The sequence below is a fragment of the Coffea eugenioides genome, unplaced genomic scaffold (assembly GCF_003713205.1).
Source record: "Coffea eugenioides isolate CCC68of unplaced genomic scaffold, Ceug_1.0 ScVebR1_18;HRSCAF=85, whole genome shotgun sequence".
Classification (NCBI taxonomy): Eukaryota; Viridiplantae; Streptophyta; class Magnoliopsida; order Gentianales; family Rubiaceae; genus Coffea; species Coffea eugenioides.
The window spans coordinates 266,792-287,880 of record NW_020862338.1 but is presented as its reverse complement, the minus strand read 5'-3'; the positions used below and the strand labels follow the sequence as shown (position 1 = coordinate 287,880).

Below are 21,089 nucleotides of genomic sequence, written 5' to 3'. Positions count from 1 at the left end.
ACGATTTCCTATCTTCCTACTAGGAAATGCTACAGAAATGGCATGGCACAAGGATATCCTTCCATTTGTTGAAGGATATGATCAACAACCTAAGCAATGAATAACGACAGGCTATGAATGAGATTTGGTTGTGGTCCATGCTAATGATTCAAGCATCTGACATGAGAAAGAGTTTCTTAACCTTGTTGGGTGATAGCTTCAATAGCAAAAATAGAATCTTCAACATGCATGGATTCAACTTTAGAGTCATTCTGGATAGGATGGAGCAATAGAGCATGTGTTAGAGATTAGCTAAAAAAGGGCGCTTGAGATAGAGTTGAACATTCCTATTGACTAGGAACTAGAGAGGGTGTTGAATATACAAATGAGTGAGACATAATTTTCATTGCTAACATGAGAAAGAACCTCAAATCTCTATCCAATAATAGGTTAAAGTTCAAGGTGTTCACTATGTATGTTACAGATAAATATATAATGCTTGTCAACTGAATTTGGTCTAAGAAGAAGCTATATTCCATATCTCAAAATCTTCAACAAAATGAGGATGTAAATTGGGCCAAACTTGTTCTGGATCAACTTGTAGAAGGCATACAGAAAGTAAAAATAAAATCGGGAGTTGGGATCGATGGTTGCTAACTTTTATCATGGTGTACACATTTATGAATAAACTACATTAACTTCTTTTTGTTCCTTTTCATCTATGACTGTTTGTATAGGAAAGCATAATGGAATCTTAGACAATACCTCATTTTTTGTGTTGCTATTCCGGTCTTCCATGTAAACCATTTTTCTATAGAGAGAGATGCACATACAGCACAGATATTGGAGGCAACAATATGAGCAAACGGAAAAGACATTGAAAACATTCAGATATTTAAGGTGGCTGAGGTAATATGCAGTAACATGTCAAATTTTAATTACGTTCATGCTTTATACTAGTTTTCATTCTTCCTATAGGTTGATGGAGATGCTATATGGAAATTTAAGGGGAAGGTGAAAGAGGTCCAATGTGATAGAACTGCACTTATGGAGTCAAATTAACAAACTTAGAAAAGTTTGCACGAGAGAGCAAAGAAAGCCATGAAAAGGTGCATGATTCCATGGCAGAGATGGCTTTATCAATGAAATCTGTGAAAAACTCAATAATCAAAGAGGTAAGACATTTGATTCAATTGGTTTGAAATAGCATGAGTAGGGTGATGTCAATGGCAACAGCACCATGGCATCTTGGGGGCCCAGTGGGTAGGGAAAGGAGTAAAAACTGCTCAAAATTGACTAGAGAAATGTAATTTGAAACTAACCCCTTTCAATTCAATTTTAAGACTATTAGATGAAGATAACAACCAATGCACACTTATGAGTAAAATGAAGCACAACCTCAAAGATTAGTCCATAAGTGTCAACTCTCAACCAAGTGAGATTGGTGTGTGAAAAGGAAAAGGACCTGAGATTGGCTTCTCGATTGTGAGGCCTCATTAGCAGATGAGGTCATTGCTAAATTTATGTGAAACTTAGAAGGGAGGAGTGGAGATCAATGGACAAAAGTTATCAACCAGAGGATGGCTGTTTTTCTATCATGCCTTATGCCTATAATTTCAATATTCATGACTTATTTACTAAGTTTGAGTAGATCCTTGAAAATGACACCAGAGTTTCCAATCTTTATTAAGGAAGAGTACTAAAATTATTTAATAATTTAGTACATGTGCTTAGGAAACTCTATAAAACATAGGCATAAAGGTAACTTTTTTTCTGGTAATATGTTTTATTCTGTGCTGTTCTACTTTCTGACAAAGTCAACCTCTATTGTGTAGAGAAAAGTCTAAAAGTATAAAAGTTTGATTGTAGGGAAGTGGCAATCTATTTAGTGTAGAACTTCATGTTTTTCATGTCATTTTTAATTTTACTATCATCAAGTTTGTTACAAGGTTGTTTGAAGGGTAGCATACCTTCTGTGCAAGAAATTGAACCTTTTTTAATACAAAATTGATAATATAAACTTGATATAAGATTATTACTTATAGCACATATGAACTATTGACGGAGATTTTGAATAATACAGAAATGGTTTACCAGAGGCTTACTGAAATTTCTACTTAAAGTATATTAATAAGAATCTTACTTGTCCTACTTTTTCAGCTCCTTAAACAATTAAATTTCTAATCCAAACCTATGTCAATTTTTAGCTATAAGATGGATTTTTTGTATTTCATATGATTACACTAAATTTACCTATTATTTGTCTCATGGAGTCTGCATCACCTAACCTCTATTATTCTATTTCTACGTAAGCTTCATGGTATGTCCTATATTATCACAATTGGAAACTACACGTTCAATCACTAGACAAAATAATAGTAGTAACACATTTCCTGCTTGAAAAAGAACTACAACTCGGATGACGAAGAACATCTAGACAACCCTATTACAACGTAATACACAATGCTATCAATTGTAGCTCTCTCCTAAATGCAGGGACATTTACTGCTTCTTTCTACCCCACTAAACTTCGATGGGTAACTTTCTTGGTTCTATTTTTGGTGCATAGCCTATTGGGTTTTGCTCTTTGCCTATCACTTCAACTACTACTTTCCTATTAAATTTATTTGCATTGATATACCAATTTACTTGGTTTTTGTTATTAGAACACCCTCATGCATTAATTTTCAATTGACCAACCACACAGACTATCAGAGGGATGAAGTATTGGTATAAATGTGTTCTCCATAGCTACATGCAACTAGTAAGTCATGCATAGTTAATTATGCGATATTAGGATTTGGCTACACTCCTAGTTTATGGTTAACATTCAATATTTGGATTTAGATCTATAATATTTGTGTTAACATTCAATATGCTGGACTTGTTCACACTAAATATATATAAATTAGTTTTCATCTACTTACTTTTTAAATTTACATATCTATCCACATAGTTTTTCAACTTTATGAAGTTTTTTTAATTCATTAATATTTGGATGTTTTATCACTAATTTAGTCCAATTAAACACTAATTGAAAATTTTCTTCTTCAATATCACTTCAGATTTGGGGTGCCAATTTCTCTACTTCATACATGTGCATCAATCCTTATATTTGCAATTGGTTAATATTTAAACTAATACAATATGATTATTATTTCTTCTAGTTCTTGGTTTATTGATTTAAAGAAGTAGTTACCTTCAACATTTCATTACAACGTGATACGTGATACTTGAATCAATTTTACTGCTAAACAATTTTGATTACAAAAAAGAGTTCTTCGAATAATTTGACTGACATTTCATTGTCTCAACTTGGATAATATTACCTCATATATACGTGATCATTATTCCATATCTACCAAATTACTCCTTATCTTATATAGTTTAAGAGAAAATACTTCAAATAAACGAATAAAAATTATTCATATATAGCATTGCATTTAATTGGTTATTTGAAGAAAACTCAAACACTAATAAGTAACTCAATTAATGAAATGACTGGTATGTTCTTTTCAATTTACTGTGTCATATAGAAGAGGGACATCACTTAAATTAAGACTTTGCTATGTATATATATGTATGTACTTATGTATGTGTGTGTGTGGATACATACATACATACATACATACATATATATATAAATATATATACACACACACATATATATGTATACACACATGCGCGCGCACATGCACACACATACACACACTATTAATGTTTTAAATAAAAATTTGGCCAGTGATTGAATACATCATGCTTTTTTAGTACAAGAAACTAATGTAATTATATTCTGTCAAATTTGGACATTGATGGAATACTTCTTTACTCATTTTGAATTATGCTTTTTGTAATTTATATTTTGTCAAATTTCCCTAGCATGCACCCAACTGTACAAGAAACTAATGTTGCTTATGTGATATGAATATTTTCTTCATCTTGTGTATCTTTTAAGCATCAATTTTTCTATGCTTGTTATATGATTATTCATTTTACTTGCAAAGGTATATTATTCTATTTTTCCTACAATTATTTCTATTTATTTGTTTTTAACATGGCTATTTTTAAATGTTCAAAGAACATGCCTTTTCTCTGAAATGCGGATTCTCTTTTGTTTTTCTAGTATGTGTGTGTGTGTACACATATATGCGTGTGTGTGTGTGCGCGCATGTTCTACGTGATAGTATTTTCTATTTTGTTGGTCTATGTGAACATGTATGGTTTTGGGGGGGAGGGATGGGTTAGGTGGTACGGGGGAGGGAGTGTAAGCAAGAGGTCTCGGGTTCGAGTTCTCCTGCTTACACTAAAAAAAAAAAAAGAAACATGTATGGTTTTGATAATATTTGCATGTGTAATGTAAAAGCACTTTATGTCCTAAAAATGTAATAATAACATCATTAAGAATCAAGGCTAATATGATTATATCAATTAAATTTCACATTAATTTGCATGTGGCAATGAACTAGTTATGGTGAAATTTCCAATTTAAAGATCTGTGAAATTTCTTGACTTGAAATTCTAGTGAACGGGTCATGTTTGTGTACTGGTGAAGTTCTAGGAGTAAATTGCTTGAGCTCAACCTTCCTTTGCTTTTTGGAGTTCCAACTCTCTTTTTTTCCCATCAAGCTCAAGCTTTGATTCAAGTTTAAGCATAAGCACAGCTATTTTTAATTTAATTGGGGATCAAATAGAGCAATATTAGTTTTTAACTCGACTTGTTGCGCCCTAGAGGCTAGAACAAAGGGGTTATATAATACAACGTAAGCAATTTACTCGTTAGCAATTGAAGTAATGATACAACTTGAAGCATAAGAGGATATTTTGAATCTCTGTACTTGTGCGCGATATATCTGTCTAGCAGCTAAATCTTTGCTTTTAAAATTGATTAACAGGGCATGTAAAAATAAAGTACCTTGAACTTTGAGCCCATATTCGCATTTTTGGTTAGCAAAAGTACTAACATGTATTCATTCGGGTAAGATCATGTCTTTGCTTGATAATTTTTTGATGTTAAAGCATATCAAAATCAGGTCTTGGTCCAATCTCTGTTGCAGCTAGTTAGTTAGTTATAGTACCAGAAAGATGAGTTCTGAGATAAAGGCTCTTCAACATTTAAAAAAAAAAAAAAAAACACACACACACACACATCAGAATTAAGCCATTTACGCAGACTGTACATTTGACATTTTCACACCCAAAATAACGAGCAGTTTGTTTTGTGGTTGCTATGCATGAAAATGTATAGTAAGCGTAAAGCAGCAAATTCACATTGGTCATAAGTGCTATCAGAGTGATCAGCTCAATATTACCATGGTATGATATTCTGATGGCTTTCTCCATCATTCACCTATTCATTTTGTAAAAGTTTCTTGGTCCTTTCAGGCTTGCACATCTTAGGGCTAAAGTTGCAAGATTATCGTAATTTATTTTCAATTTACCAATATACAGCAAACGGTTTATAACAAAAATAACAGTCTGTAATTTCTTCGAATGATCCAACTTCTCAAACTGTTCTTCTCAAACTGTTCTGCACCACCTCAAGAAGATGAAAATAGGGGGATCTCATCTAATTTCTGATACCAAAACACTACAGTTACAATGTGCTAGGTTATAGAGAACAACCTTAGTGTACTATTTTTGTTATTAAAAATCCTAAAACAAAACTGATTTTTTCATTCACAAACAATTCGCTAAATGTAAAAATGTATTGGAGGAAAAAATGCATTGGATCTGGACTGCTCTGGGAAAGCAAATTCCAACGTAAACAAGCTTGATCAAACTAACAACAAAGCAAATCAGGCAGCTGCCTTCGCCAACTCCTTCACCGAGGTAGCTGGTACAATTTGCTGGGGCTGCAAAAGGCAATCCAGTCAGAAAGATTGGAAGCAACAACCAAAATTAGAGTGATAGAACATGACTGGACTGCTATAATAGAGCTCAAGTAGGTTATGCTAGGTCACAGCTCAAATTCTTGAGACATTATGCACTCTAAGATCAAGAATAGATTTGCCACTTTGACGTAGAAATGCACAATCAGCTTCTGGCCCCATCTCTAGTGCTACTAATGATTAATAACATCACCACGACGATAAGTTCCAAAAAAAGGTACTTTAACATGGAAGCACCGCATGAGGCACATGTACAATGACACCAAAAGAAGGCAGTGTCTTTTTCTAGGTTTGCCTTCTCTATGCATGAAAATGTGCAGTGCTTAACCATGATGTGGGGGGTGGGGTGGAGGGATTGAATAAAATATGGGGAAACAAAATGCTAAAACTATGGAATACGAGTATCTCAAGATCTTACTGCAGCCAATTCCTGTTCATGCTTAGGAATAAAAGCAGTGTCTACTTTTCCATTCCTAAAATCCTGCATTGGCAACATGAAAATTTCAGTTAACAACCACACACCTACAAACTCCAGATAATAAATAATAGAGCACAATCAATTCATCCAATTTTTGCCTACCTCAACGTCCAGGATAAGTTTGTGGTAATCAATTGTAGTTGGCACCCCTGGGAAAAGGACAGTTCATATGTTAGAACTCTAGAGTTAATGGAAATAAAAGAGAGTACAGTTATTTGATAACTCCAGAGGTCGATCAAACAGTATCCCAAATTTGAAACTTATGGGACCACCAGCAAAATTGCTCAACCATGTCTATGGAAACCAGTGATGGTCAATCTCAACTTTTGGTTCTGAGAAATAATAATCAGTTAGAAGTGAAAGAAAATGAATATAGAGACAGGATAGGACCATGTTGAAGTCCAAATATCCCGTTCCTGGTTAGTCATTTTGTTACTCCATTTCTTGGCTTATAATGAATGTGTTAATCTAGGAAAGGCAAACTTTCCAACCAAATTCATTTGATGTTGGAAAAATGATTTGCCAATCTGGGCAATCGCAAATTGAAGGGAAGAAAAATAAGCTGGAGGATTCCATCTCACCTGTGATGACTGTGTCATCAAGAGCCCTTTTCATGCGTTCAATTGCCTTCTCTCTTGTTGGAGCCCATACGATAAGCTAAATTCACATCAAGCAACATTAAAATTACGGATAGAGCTATCATGGAAAATGAAGGTGAAGATAACAGACAGCTGAAGTACAATACACAACCATATAATCTCCATATAGCTACCACAGATCATGTTTCTATAATATCATGCCCCACAGCATCCCAAAAAATGAATAACAAATGCTTACTGCAAATCTCAAAAACTAAAACATCCATTCAAGCACTCCCATTCATGCAAAAATTATCCCCAAGTAAATCGAGAAATGTTATGTCATTGCTATGGCATATAGCATTATAAGCATGCTATGGTAACTATATGTCCACTTTTAGTACCTTTTCACTGGAGCCAAGGTCCTTTAGAAATTTTAGGCTCCATCATTTTTTCCATAGAGAAATGCATAGTGATATAGGCACAAAATAATACCAACATTCATTTTTCGCATCTCATCAACTTAATACAAATTTTGATCAGGGAATTTCCATAAATAGATCATTAATCACCCAAAGAATTACAGAAATTCCCATATTTCAATTTAAAAATTTTATCTGCACACCAGTTTAACCTAGTTCACCGTTTGAAGCCCACAGAATATACAAATCAATAGGTATGCTTTAAGCCCACTTCTATGGTCTTGCAGTATCTCACATAGAGTGAAATGTATCAAACTTTGGGTTGTTGTGCATCCAATATTCATATTCTTATAGAAGTATCATTCATCACAGAAGTCATGGAAGTTGTAAGCAGGAGAAAAAAAGGAAAGACAAGGGAAAAAGCAGCCATATTGCATTTAAATACAAATACATGATATTTGTTGACTAACCTTTCCAAGCAGGGAATCGTAGCTTGGTGGAACCACATAATCAGGATAAACATGGCTATCCATTCGCACAAATGGACCTCCAGCTGGCAAATATGCAGTTATTCTCCCTGTTTTTAATAGATATGCACATCAATTTTTCGAGCTTCCCTTAATTTAACAAATGTTGAACACAAACTAAACAACCGGTCAGGACAAAAGTATTTATCTTATATAAGAATACTTGCCACATTTAACAGCTAGAATGATTGAACCCCTGTGACAAACAATAAAGCAAAATAACAACATTCTACTGAATGATTCATCAAATTGATATTTCCCAATTCTTCCACATATATTTAACATCCATCAGCAGCTAATTGTACAAGCCATGTCCTAACAATTGAAAAATTACAGATGCAAAATAGGCTTTCAGTTGGATCATCAGAAGAATGGGAAAACCTAATGACTCCTAGAAGTCTTAAATTGGGAAAGACTCCATAAAGCTTATTACTACTGTTTCGATTCAAACAAAGTTCATTTGGTGAGCAAAATTATTCAACATAAGTGCATCTAAACTTCAGAAAATCCCTACCAGGCCCAGGTCGGAAGTTTTTGAAAGCATCTTCTGCATTTATACGACATTCAATTGAGTGTCCTCTCAACACAATATCCTCCTGTCAACAATGAAAAACATTAAGTGGGAATAAGTACTGAGTCTTATGTATTATACTTTCTGTATTTGTAAAGCCATAACTCGTGCCTGCTTGTAACGAAGCTTCTCTCCCATAGCCACACGAATTTGTTCTTCAATCAGGTCCACAGAAGAAATCATTTCTGTCACTGGGTGCTCCACCTATGTTTAATTTAAAATAGATCATACAATTCCCTAATATAATACTTCAGTACAAATTTGATAAAATGCCGAAGTGCCTTTTCCCACCTGAATTCGAGTATTCATCTCCATAAAATAGAAGGAACCCCTTTCATCCAAAAGGAACTCGACAGTACCAACGCCTATGTAACCAATAGAGGCAGCTGCAGCAACTGCTGCATCACCCATGGCTTTCCGTAACTCTGCTGTCAATGCAGGAGAGGGTGCTTCTTCAAGCAGCTTCTGGTTTCTTCTCTGCATAAATACACAAATAATCAGTTGCACTCATTCCTCCAACTAGCTATGTTAGTTTTCAAGAAACGTCAGCAGAAAAACCATTTTGCCAAGAAGCAAACTTGTCCAGATTTCACTTAATTTCCATTATACCAACAAAAGTAGAAATGAACTAAGCTATGCACACAAAAAAAGTCCAAAAAACTTAGATGCACCCATAGGTTAATATTATTAAGAAAAAAATGGTTTGATGAAAAAAGGAACCATAATAGTTAAAATTTTGGTTACATACTAACGCTGCACTACTGAAACTTAAAAATTAGCTGGCTTTACTTAAGTCCTTAGAGCTACAGCTTGATTGTGCAGATGTGTAACACACAGTTCAATGATGGATTTATCAGTTTTGAGTTTTTCTGGAAAGTGAAATGAAATATGAGGACACCAGATTATGAAAGTATTTGCATCAAACTAAACATTGCAGGAGCTGAGTAGGCCTTGGTCTAGCGGCTAATATTGAGGCCCTAGGAATTAGAGGACCTAGGGTCAAATCCTCCCATACCTGCTTCTATCCCACCCTTCCCCTGATAAAAAAAATTAAAAAAATAAAAATTGCAGGTTAATTTGGACCATGGAATGTTGGTAACTAAAACCCTTTCCACAAAAACTAAGGTCTTGAGTTTGCAAACCTTGATCTTTCTTTGGACAGCTCCAGTTGATATTTTTAGCCTCACATTAACAAACATACAGCAAAATTACCTGGATACTGCAATCACGTTCTCCAAAGTGCACAACATTTCCATACTTGTCTGCCAAAACCTGGAAAACCAAAAGACAAATTCATGTGAATCTAACATTTTATTAACTGCAGCACATGACATAAATCAAAAGCAATGGGATCTTTTTTATTTTTTTGGGCTTATAGTTCTACAACCACTTAAAAATTATGTACTTAATCAATGAAAATGGAATACAGACAAGAGGAGAGATAAAAGTATGTTTTCACAAGCAAAAAAATTAAATATGCTTCAGTCAAGATACACTGCAGGTTCTTATGGAGATGAGAATAATAATGATCTTGCTACTACGCCAGGTTACAAAAAGAAGTCACTGCAGGCCCTTTGCAGTGACCTTAGTACAACATAAAACCGAGATAAAAACCCTGCATCATAGACTGATAAAGAGCCAATAAGATTCAGAAAACAAGCAACGATCAGTTTTTGTTATTTTTTTATTAGCTTTCTGATTAAAAAGAGACAGCAAAGACACAACAATAGTCAGCAGTAGCTAGTGACATGATTATCTTGCCGACGAGAGAAATGACAGAACACCTCTATTTTGTAGCACCATAACCTCAAATCTTATTGGGCAATTTACATGAAGTCCAAATCTCGATATCAAGTGTAACAATACGATTGAAATGGAAATCCGGTTAACTGGACTAATATACCTATGCTACAATTAGTTTGTTAATATAATTTCAAGCCTTGTAACTTTGATAAATCTCCATGTAGTTTGGAGCTCATATCAGTGCAATAGACCATTTCCATTTGGAAAAACGCATTGAATAGCATATTTGAACAGCAAATGAATCACCAAAATAACTAAAGCATGTTACTTACTAGTTGGAAGCAAAGTTAAGAGAGTTTTTACAAGCCTTTTCTTCCTCTGTATAGCTTAGATCTTTAGATGCATTTCTGCGTAACTTCTATTTTGGATGATACCATGAAATATACATTTTTAAAATATGAAAACTAACCATTCCTTGAGATTTGAAACATCTCGAAGTTCTCTCATGCTTCAGATACCACAGGTGTTAAAACATTATCTATCCCTTCATATCCTCTAGGAAGAACTATAAACCATCAGATGTTTCCCCAACTTCCCGTTGTTCAATGAAAGATACCTTATATCCTTTGGATAATACTATTAACACACTTTTGAACAGTAAGTGGATATGACCAATAACATGTGCTCTTTTACAGGGCAAGACTAGAAGCAAACCTAAGGCTGCTCCACTTTGGTCTGGACTATAGCAAATTTGAGGTTTTGAGGAATTCTTTGTCAGGCTATACTGAGAGGGCTTCCTTTATTCCATGACAGGAGGCATGTGCACTTTTTTTGTCCCTCTTAGCTGCAAATATTCTTCTTCTTCAAGTATAAACTTCATTAGATAAGTTGCGAAGCAATTATAGGGAATATAAAAATAGAGGTGGATTGGATAACCACGCTTCAGGCTGATTAGCAATCACATGTGCCACATTATTCAGCATTCTGTTAGCCCCATGAAACTTCATTACTAAAAGTATTACCAAGATGTTCGTTTTAGTGCAATTCAATTAGGTAATTAAGCTTACAAAAAACTAATTATCTAACAACATTTACAGGATTGGTTCTACTATATGCTCTATCAAGTTTATTCAACACTCTAACTTGAATAATTCCACCAGTGATAATTCGATAAGCTCCAATGCCCTTAAAAGGGTTGACATTGTAATGCAGAAAAACTTGCATCCATGGGCATCAGGTCCATCTATCTTAGCATCATCTCACAAAGCATGAGCAATAATAGTAAAGAACACAACATATTCTTTATTTAACCAGGTTATTATAATTTCAGATCTACGCTCAAGATCTTAATGAATGACAATTTAAGAAAATTAAATCAAATGATAGTACCTGAAATTCAATGTGCCTTGGATTCTGAATGTACTTTTCCAGATAAACACCATCATTGCCAAATGCAGCTGCAGCCTCGCTCTTAGCTTGCTGTCAGACCAGAAAAACCAATCCCAAAAATAGATGAGGGCTCAATTACAAACCCGATAAGAGCTACCTATCAACAAAGTCAAAGATGCTCTGCCAGAAGAACAAAATCAGTGTGCCTATATTCTTGTGCATTTGCACGAACTCTGAAATTCAGAGCTTCATCAATTAGAACAGAAAATAAGCAAAGACTATTGCAAGAAAGAAAAATCTGACTATACAAAGTGAAGGATAACAACTAACAACATAGCAATTTGCAGGATGCAGAACTGAAAATAATATCTTTAAAGGTAAAATTTTTGACATATGATGGTAGATGCTCCTTCTGTCAGAAAATATACATTGCACTTCAAGATTGAATCTTTTGTGAACAGTCTACAGGTTAACAGACAGCACTTCAATTTCCACTTCAAACATTAAGAAAACTACTTGCACAATGAAATCTCTAAGAACCACATATTGGGTTAGTATGCATCAAACGAGGAGCCAGGACCTCTATGCAGGGGTGCAATGATTTATTAAATCAATTAGTTAGACATATAAAATTAATTAGATCATACAATGGCTAACTTCTAATAACACACTCAAACTAAAAATCCCAAGTGTTATTGTTTCACTAAATATGTGATGAAAACTATGCTGAATGAAACCAAATAGTCAAGTGTATCAAATGATGTGTGGTGCAATTAGCTCAATGTTGCTCAGCCAGTGGCAAGCACACAGAATCTTTCAATTAAGTCACCAAAACTGGAGACTACACTTTCTTGCGCTTAACCATAAGCATGTTTCAAGCAAAATCAATGTAGGAAAGTACCTGCAATAACTTTACAAACTCATCAGGCTCTTTAGCAAGACGCATTCCTCTTCCACCACCACCAGCTGTAGCCTTCAAGCATAATGTACAAAGAAGTCATGCTCAAAGACTTTACACGCATTTGCAATTCATTTCACTTAAACATGCATCTCATAACCATTTAGGGCAAAAATTTCAACTCCAGGGAATCAACAATGTTACATTCTAAGTGTTCTAGGTTTTCAATATTTACATTTATTCCACATGTATGCTGCAGCCAAACAAAGCATAGTCGTAATTCTTTCAACGCAATCTGCTAAAGCTTGATAAATTCTGAAGTTTCTGGTTTTATACATAAGGGAAAAATGACACTGCTTTTTTACTCTATTGCAGAAGTCTTTTGTTTCTTTCCATGAGTAAATCAGCAAGTATGCTGGCAGGCAAAAACATAATCTGACAACTTAGAGGATGCATATTTGATTCACAATCTCACAAGAAACGCGAAAATAGTTTTAGTATATGTTTAGTCTCAGGATAGGGCTTTTCTCAAGCTGTGCTCAGTTGAATCCAAATTTCTAAGAGGATTAACTTCTACAGTTGATATTACCATAAAATAGGTCAATAGTAAAAGACATAAAAGAACAGATAAGCACATCCTAAATGCAGTATCTGTATTCCCAAGAAAGAAATCATCAAGTTATTCATGCAGTAACAGGTACAAGTCAGTCAACCATTGCTGCATCTTTATACTCTGGAATTTTTTTCACTTGCAGTGATATATGACTTACAAAAATCTGACAAATACTCATAAATTCATCTTCTAATTTGCATACATCTACAAACAGGTGTATGTATATAAATATGTACACAAACACAGAGATAGGGCGCTACATACATGCACATAATTGTGCATCTGAAAAGTTAAAGTATAGGATTACCTTGATCATTACAGGGTAACCAATCCCTGCAGCGAGCCTCACTGCTTCTTCAGTACTCTACCACAAGAAAAATTTATTTGAGGTTCAAAGAGATGTAAATGGTAATACTGCTACTTATGTTATAAATAAATATAACCTATCATTTAAAGCAAGAAATGGTACTCGAACCAAATACCTGTAACAATCCATCACTTCCTGGTACAGTTGAAACACCAGCATTCTTCATTGTATCTCTTGCTGTTGATTTGTCACCCATGACTCGGATACTGTCAGGCTGCAAGACACTTTGGAATAAGCAATCTAGTCCTCTAGAAAAGGCCTGGACAGAGATTTCTGAAGAAGCTATTTTAGATGCATTGTAAAAATCTAAATTAGAGACCATAAAAGGTACAATTTATAATGTAAACAAAAAAAGAGTATTCACAGTGAACTGCGCACAACAGCATAGATGTTGAAATCCATCCTTAAGACATCTCTGCTACTAAAAACAGGCAAATAGGGGCCAGTCTGAGTTTGTACATCTAGAAATGCCTATTGCTTGTTAGATCTGGAAAAGAAAAACTGCCAAGGATGTTAATTTTATTAAGTCTATTTCCTTCCTTATTTTATTTTAAAATTTTTCACTAAGCTCCTTCCCTTTTGTCTCATGCCTTGGATCGATGCTTCTTCTGAGTAATTCATGATGCCTTTGTCATCATACTTAGCAGCAATGTATTTAGCATCGCAAGGGAGTTGCTGCTAAAAAAACAAAGCATTAGGAGCAGCAGTCTATTCTACTAAATTACCACCCCTTGTACTAGATTTCACGCTTATGCCATCTGAAGAACACGATTACCTGAGGTTGCGTGTAGTAAAAGGCATCAACTGGTTAAGCTACAATGAGTCAGTATTTAAAGAACACACCATCACGTGCAGCAGTCTATTCTACTAGAGTGCCAACCTTTTTCCTGGATGTTTGACATCTATACCATCTGAAGAACGTGATTCCTCAAGTTGAGCATGGTTAAAGGAATCAATTGGTTAAACACCTTAAGAGAGTATGATTAGTACAGCAACAAACAGCCTTTAGGTTAAAAGCATAAGCTACATTTAGATATTACCAGCATTAACAAGGGCTCGTTTGAACAAATTAATCACGAGTACTAAAGCACAAAATATTTCTCTTAGTATATAGGCCACCTACGACAAAACCACTTCACTAAGTTGATTTAGTATCATCAGATTTATTGCCAAGTCCCATCTTTCTCATCCAATTATGTGAGGTTGTCAAAACATAAAGCATGAATTATCAGCATTCCAAATTAAAACAATTTATTCCAGATTAAGACAAAACTTAATACACTTCATTTTCCATCTTCTTAAGAACTTACATTTGGCCCAATAAAATTGATTCCATGTTCTCTGCACATCTCAACAAAAACAGCATTCTCAGCTAGGAAACCATATCCAGGATGCAGCATTGTACATCCACGACTAATAGCGGCAGATAATACATTTGGGATCAATAAGTACCTGCAAGGACATCATGAAGGAAATGAGTATGACAATACCAGCAAGATTATACTGCAGTACTAGAATCATGGTCTTTGGAAGCCAAAGAGGTTACAATAGAAGGTGATATCCAACCATATGAAGTAGAAGGTGATATTGGATCATTAAGATTAGAAAACCCCAAAGTCTTAGTACAGTTAAACAAGGCAGACTCGCAATTAAAGGACAACCCTGTTAGTCAACCTTAAGTGTTAATTTTTCTCCACATCCATTCTTAACCATACCCTCAGTAGCTGTTCTATTAGTTAAAACTCATCCAAGTAAACCAATCTTTTAGTCTCCCTGAAGGCAAATCAACTTTATCTCATATTTCTTCTACAAGTCCCAACTTCATATGTTGTCATATCATATTTTGCCGTGTCTAGCTGGGTAATACTAAATCAACTCAAAATTGCCTGTCACCAAGCAAAGGTGACTAAAAGGCAAGCTAGATGGAGACTTTGCTACTAATACTTTGATTCACCAATTAAAAAGTTCTTCAGCTGCTTGAGTATTTTACAGTATTCTAGCTAGGTAATTAGGAACTGCTTCTTCATCGGAAATTGAAGTACCTTGCTGATACAGCATATCTCTTGGAATTTCCTTATAGGTTGGACTAAGAAGTTGGTTTGAACTTCAACTACAGATTAACTGTGAAAGACTACAAACCAGGGTGTATTTCAGCATGCACCAACTTTTTCTGCTGCAGTAATTAATATGATCATGACTGATATAAAGTGCATCTTGCCACATGCAGATGAACAAGAAGGATGAAGGATAACAGGATTCAGCAATGGAATGAGAATTTGATCCATGTATAATCACTTGCATTAAGCATTGTGCAAGCCATTTTTTTGTCTTTGATGTATAGGACCAAGTTGTATCTAAGGTGTTAACTTATCTTGCAAACTGCAAAATTCCAAATCTCTAAATTACAGAAATAATTTTATTTTTTGAATAAAAAGAAACCAAAATAGAATTAGTCAGTTTACAGTACTCTGTCTAGATTTAACCATAAAACAATGTTCTTTTCTTGGTTTATGGAGCCAAGCAAGTAGGGTGGTGGTTGGGAATTCAAAGAAAGGACAGTCACAAATTTATAGAAGAACCATCTCCAAGTCCCAATGCCTAGGTAGAAGTGGTCAATCAGAAAATATTCCTCTGAGAGAAATTTCTAAATCTTCAATTAAGGTTGGGAGTACAGTTATCTGTACAGTCGAGGTCGTATTTCCTGTTTGTGAAATCATGAGCATGCCAAAAAGAATTGTAGCTTCAGCCCCCAAGACATCCTCACCTTGGAGTAGCACTCTCACATTTCTCAAAATCTTCAGCATACCAAAGTTAAGGTAGCATCTACCAAGGCAAATACACCTTACCACTGGAAACTCTAACCGCGTATTACATAAGCTATCTGAAATGTTTTACCTCCTTTTAAGTAATTAGGTAAAGGACAGGTCAAATATGCTGTGTTACACGCTCATAGTAAATATGTTCTGTACTGTGAATCAAGCAATAGCATTCAAATGACTTCCATTTAAGACTACCAGAGCTTCTGATATGAAACCGCTTCTAACTATCATAGTCACCCATGTTCATTTCTTCACCATTTCAAAGCCTATTTTCATTTTGAAGTAATACACAAGGCATTTTTTGGACATCATTTAATGGAGGATCTTCTAAATTTCAGTTTACAACTCATTGCTTTGCTAATTCCTAGAGGTAATACAAGAATAGGCAGTTTGCTTGGTGGAATTTGAGAAGCTAGATTTAAGAAATAAAAGTGGTATAGAAATCAGAAGAGATTGTGAGAAGAAGTAACAGAAGTGGAAGGTGAAAAGAAGAGATATTGCTTCACAGCTAAAGAGAGAAGGATTTTCATTCTTAAATTTTCTAGATCTTTGTATTTTGTGACAGCAAAGATGACAGAAAAATACAACCACCCACATATTCATTGTGACAAGGACCAAACCCACACATGGTGTGACAAATATCCAGCTAAGCTAACTACATAGGGCTGTTAATATGGGGTTGTACCGACAACTAGGCAGCCAGACACTTTACAAACCAACTGAAACAAGAAATGAAAGAACAAATAATGAAATATACAGCAAAATCAGAAACAAACCAGAGTGTCAAATCCTAAATCATGTCTAGATAAATCATCATCTAAAGTCCTCCACCCCGCCCCCCCCCAGGGGGGGAGGCAAAAAAAAAATTATCTCAAATACAGCTTATCTAACTTGCTTACTTAAATACAGATCACAAAGGATTATTATCAGCTAAAAATGCATGAGGAATAACACCTAAGTACTTTAGACAATAAGAAATTGATACTCCTACTGAACATCCCCAATACACATACACAACTAGACAAGACAATGAGGCAACTTTGTCCACACATATTTGGCAGTCTGAAAAAATGAATAATAAATCAGGCACGAATTGGCTAAAAACTGCAAAAACTTTCTTTGGAATTGGTCAAAAACTGCTGAAACTTACTAATTCACTACCTCATCTAAGATCGTAAGCTGTAAGCATGGACAAAATATTTTCTTAATACAAACCCCCATGTGCAGGCCCAATTCAGACTTGGCCAAGGCATGCGTACACAACATAACTGGTTTCACCAAAACAGTTATCATCTATATAATTAATCTACTTTCCAGGACACCACTAGGGTCCCTAACTAAAATGCTCATCATGATGCGAAGCTCAGGACAAATTTTGGATAGAGTTAATTTGCAAACATGAATTCACAGATGAGATGAGACCCAGACCCAAAGTAGTACGAATACTTGGCAAGTTGGGACTTGGATCAACAATTGGGTAAAAATAGATCTAACGATCATCTGAGGTAAATCCTTGAGAACTCTGTCAAGAGAATTGCCAAGATCTAGGAGTTGATCAAAGACAAACGGAAACAATCAATCTACTATTCTCTCTCTCTTTTTGATGCGCTCTCCCATTCATATCTTCTGAAACTGTATATCCCCTATAAATATATATTTAAAGAGGTCTAAAACTTAACGCTCTTCTTCACTTTCATCATAACTTAAGATTCTTGCACATTCATGGATTGTATTATACATCATATAGCCAGAGTAAACAAAATAAGGACGGATTTGAGTTAGAATCCTCTAAATTGGGCTGAAAGAAAAACAGAAAACTAAGACTTCAACAAAGAAAATCCTATCAAAACATTGTAGTGTACAAATGGTTGCTTACTCCAATATAATCATAACATCAGGACCCTTATTGTTTCTTCTTATAGTTTTTAGTTCATGAGCTGGTTGGTCCTCCATCAATCAGTCGAAAATGGACTCACATAACATCATATATATAACTCTAGAGGTTTTATACTTTCAGCTCAATATAAGAAAATGAGGACAGCAAAATATCTTATTAAACCTAAACATATGAAACCATAGAAACTTCTAGAAACATTCTTGGAGGAAGCATGTGGAGCAGAGAAGTAGAGATTCAACACAAAATTCTTTTTTTGTTGTCCCCGGGAGGGAGGGTGGGATGGAAGAGAAATGTAGACTGTAACACCTTCCTACATTTTGTGTGTAATTCTACATTTTCTAAGCAAAAATGGAAAGCTCATTGAGGAAAGCAATGGGGTTAGAGTGGAACACAGTAAGCTAACATATAATCAATGGACAACAATAGAAGTGTTTTTCACAAGGACATGAATAAGCTCAAGATGGTTAATGATCTATGCAGTACCTGCAGCTATCACCTATGTCACCTGGGCTCGGCTATGGTGTCCCACAGAAACGGCTACTCTAGCATAAAGTGAAGGGTCAATGATGGGTACGGCAGGGTAAAGTGAAAAGTCATGGAACATACACTGCCACAAGGATTTTTGGTTTAAGGTATCATGACTTGCAAAGTATGGACATTGATTTTGCATTGAACTTGTATGTTCACATTTTATTTCCAACATGTTGAAAATTCAGTCATGATAATAAGCAGTAAGCAGCAAAGAAATAAAGATAAAATAAAATAAATCAGCAACTCTTTCTTTCAATCATGTGATAAATAACGAAGTAGGCATTCATCAAAAGAACTTACGATTGACTGCTGGGAGCTTCTCCAATGCAAACTGACTCATCGGCCAGTTTAACGTGAAGCGCATCCTTATCTATGGTAGAGTAAACAGCAACACAAGGAATTCCCATTTCATGTGCAGTTCGAATGACACGAACGGCAATTTCTCCACGATTTGCTATCAGAATTTTCTCTGCACGACATGTAGTGGCAAGAGCCCCACCACTTTTTCCAGATTTAGAAACAAGCCGAGAAGCTTGAGCAATCTGCCGAGGGAACTGCACCTTATTTCCTACCACGAAGCTACACTGGGAGCTCCTAATGCCTCTTGTTGTCCCCAGGAATAAACCCTAAGATGAAGCAGCAGCAGCAGCAGCACTATCAAGTCAATTCGTGTGATCCAAGAAAAAACATAAAAAGTGAACTAACAAGGCGAACCAGCATCATATCAGTCCCAAACAAATTTAATATGCCAAAAACGCAAACAATGCATTTCCTTGATGCGTAAGTTCCAAACTAAATACAACTCTTCTAATGAATTTGCTCAAATTACAGACTTTTCGACCAATTTAATGAAGCTGCATTCTGCCGCACTAAATAAATCACCTCCAACGTGCTAATATTAACCTTGACTTGATTTATTACTCGAACATTCATGTGATTAAAGAAAATGTTACTTTTCAGAAAAAAAAAAAAAAGGTCAAGTTTTCACAACGAAAACCAGCTCAATTTCAATAATCCAACCAAGAAAAAGGAAAAAGAAAACACAGATAGACAGAGCATGGGGGTCTGAACTGATCCTAAGAACAGCAGAAAACATGCAACTAGCCCATTAAAGGAAACCCCATAATTGGGAATAAACAAATAACAAGAAAGGTAGAAAAACAAGAGTGGAACTCACAGGAGTAGAGCGAGTTGAGCAAAGGGATTTACTGCAAACAGAAGTCATAGCTGCAGAATCCATTCTCTGATCACCCACAATTCAAGTTCTTCTTTCTTCTAAATCTTTCAAAGGGGAAAAAATACAAGGAACCCACAAAAAAGCAAGAACGTGTTAGCAATTTGGGAAATCAGAGCATTGTAACGTAATGCAGGAAGACGAAAATGCCATTGAGTATGCTGAGATCTGTAATCAATGAGAGCATACCTTAAGATAATGTAATGCGTTAATTTGTTTGATAAAATTCCTCAGAGAAAGAAAGAGAACGAAGGAATAATAGATTATAGGAAAAGTATGAAGAAACGGGTTGGGAGATGGGGGGAGGTTGGGGAAGATTTGAAGAGATTGGGTGTCGATGAAAACGAGGCGTTGTTGGAGAGGAGAGCTTATTTGCTAGTTGCCACATATTGAATGCTCCGCCAAAGGGGTTTGGACCTTCCGGAGCTGCTCCTTTCTTTTTTTTTTTTGCTTATTTATTTTTTTGGGTGCAGTTGCAAATGAATGCATGAAAAGTAGCTGTACAAATATGTGAGGAATCGCAAAATTACCTATTTTAAATTCTTATTACTAGCTTATTTAAATATTTAATTACCTGTTTGCTCCGAATATTTTATTCCACCCCTTTTGGATCCAATTACATGGAACTATGACTTACATATATTTTTAAAATGACTTGTTACAAAATTTAATTTTTGGAAACTCGTCTAGTGAGAATGGTGAATACACGTTTGGAGGCAATAATCGATTGAGGGTACAGTGAGCTTAGAGATTGAAAACTCATACATTAGTTTTAAAATAGTTATTTTTATATTTAAGTACTCAAGTATTAGTTAGTAATATTATCGTTGTAAGAATTTCATAGAAATTTCACTCTATCGCACACAAATCGGAAGTACGCGTTTTCGCGCGCACGATTAATCGAGGGACTTTAGACCTTTATTTTTAGATTATTAAGAGTGAATAATAATAGTATCAATGGAAGTGCACTAGAGGTTTAGTGTACAAGTGAAATTAACCCGAGAGGAAACGAGCACGAATCGCGCACGTACGCGTACTATTCCTAGTTGACTTTTGGAGTAATTGTGGCCACAAACTCTTAAGCTTCTCAAGGAAGCCTCAACCATCAGCCAACAACTCTCTTTTCTCTCCCTCAAGCAGCCGTGCAACACCAAG

The 21,089-nt window shown here is 35.2% G+C and overlaps 1 protein-coding gene across 1 annotated transcript; it reads right to left on the bottom strand.

Moving 5' to 3' along the window:
• Positions 1-5,521: 5,521 nt before the first annotated feature.
• Positions 5,522-20,330, bottom strand: LOC113755997 (biotin carboxylase 1, chloroplastic-like). Its single transcript, XM_027299824.1, has 17 exons — positions 20,124-20,330; positions 19,878-19,981; positions 19,001-19,326; positions 14,764-14,905; positions 13,569-13,667; positions 13,394-13,450; positions 12,477-12,548; positions 11,576-11,665; positions 9,656-9,715; positions 8,735-8,920; positions 8,555-8,647; positions 8,387-8,468; positions 7,816-7,922; positions 6,927-7,002; positions 6,448-6,494; positions 6,286-6,348; positions 5,522-5,831 (listed from the first exon to the last, which is right to left on the bottom strand). Exons 2-17 carry the CDS (start codon positions 19,938-19,940, stop codon positions 5,775-5,777), a joined length of 1,620 nt encoding a protein of 539 aa, XP_027155625.1. The 5' UTR covers positions 19,941-19,981; positions 20,124-20,330; the 3' UTR covers positions 5,522-5,774.
• Positions 20,331-21,089: the final 759 nt, after the last annotated feature.

What these genes read in the sequence shown, in the direction of transcription:
- LOC113755997 (XM_027299824.1), bottom strand. Translation starts at nt 19,940, where the DNA reads ATGGATTCTGCAGCTATGACTTCTGTTTGCAGTAAATCCCTTTGCTCA. An exon ending in GTTACCCTGTAATGATCAAG is followed by an intron (nt 12,549 to 13,393) that starts GTAATCCTATAC and finishes TTATGCTTGAAG; the next exon opens with GCTACAGCTGGTGGTGGTGG. An exon ending in AGAAGCTTCGTTACAAGCAG is followed by an intron (nt 8,469 to 8,554) that starts GCACGAGTTATG and finishes CATTGTTGACAG; the next exon opens with GAGGATATTGTGTTGAGAGG.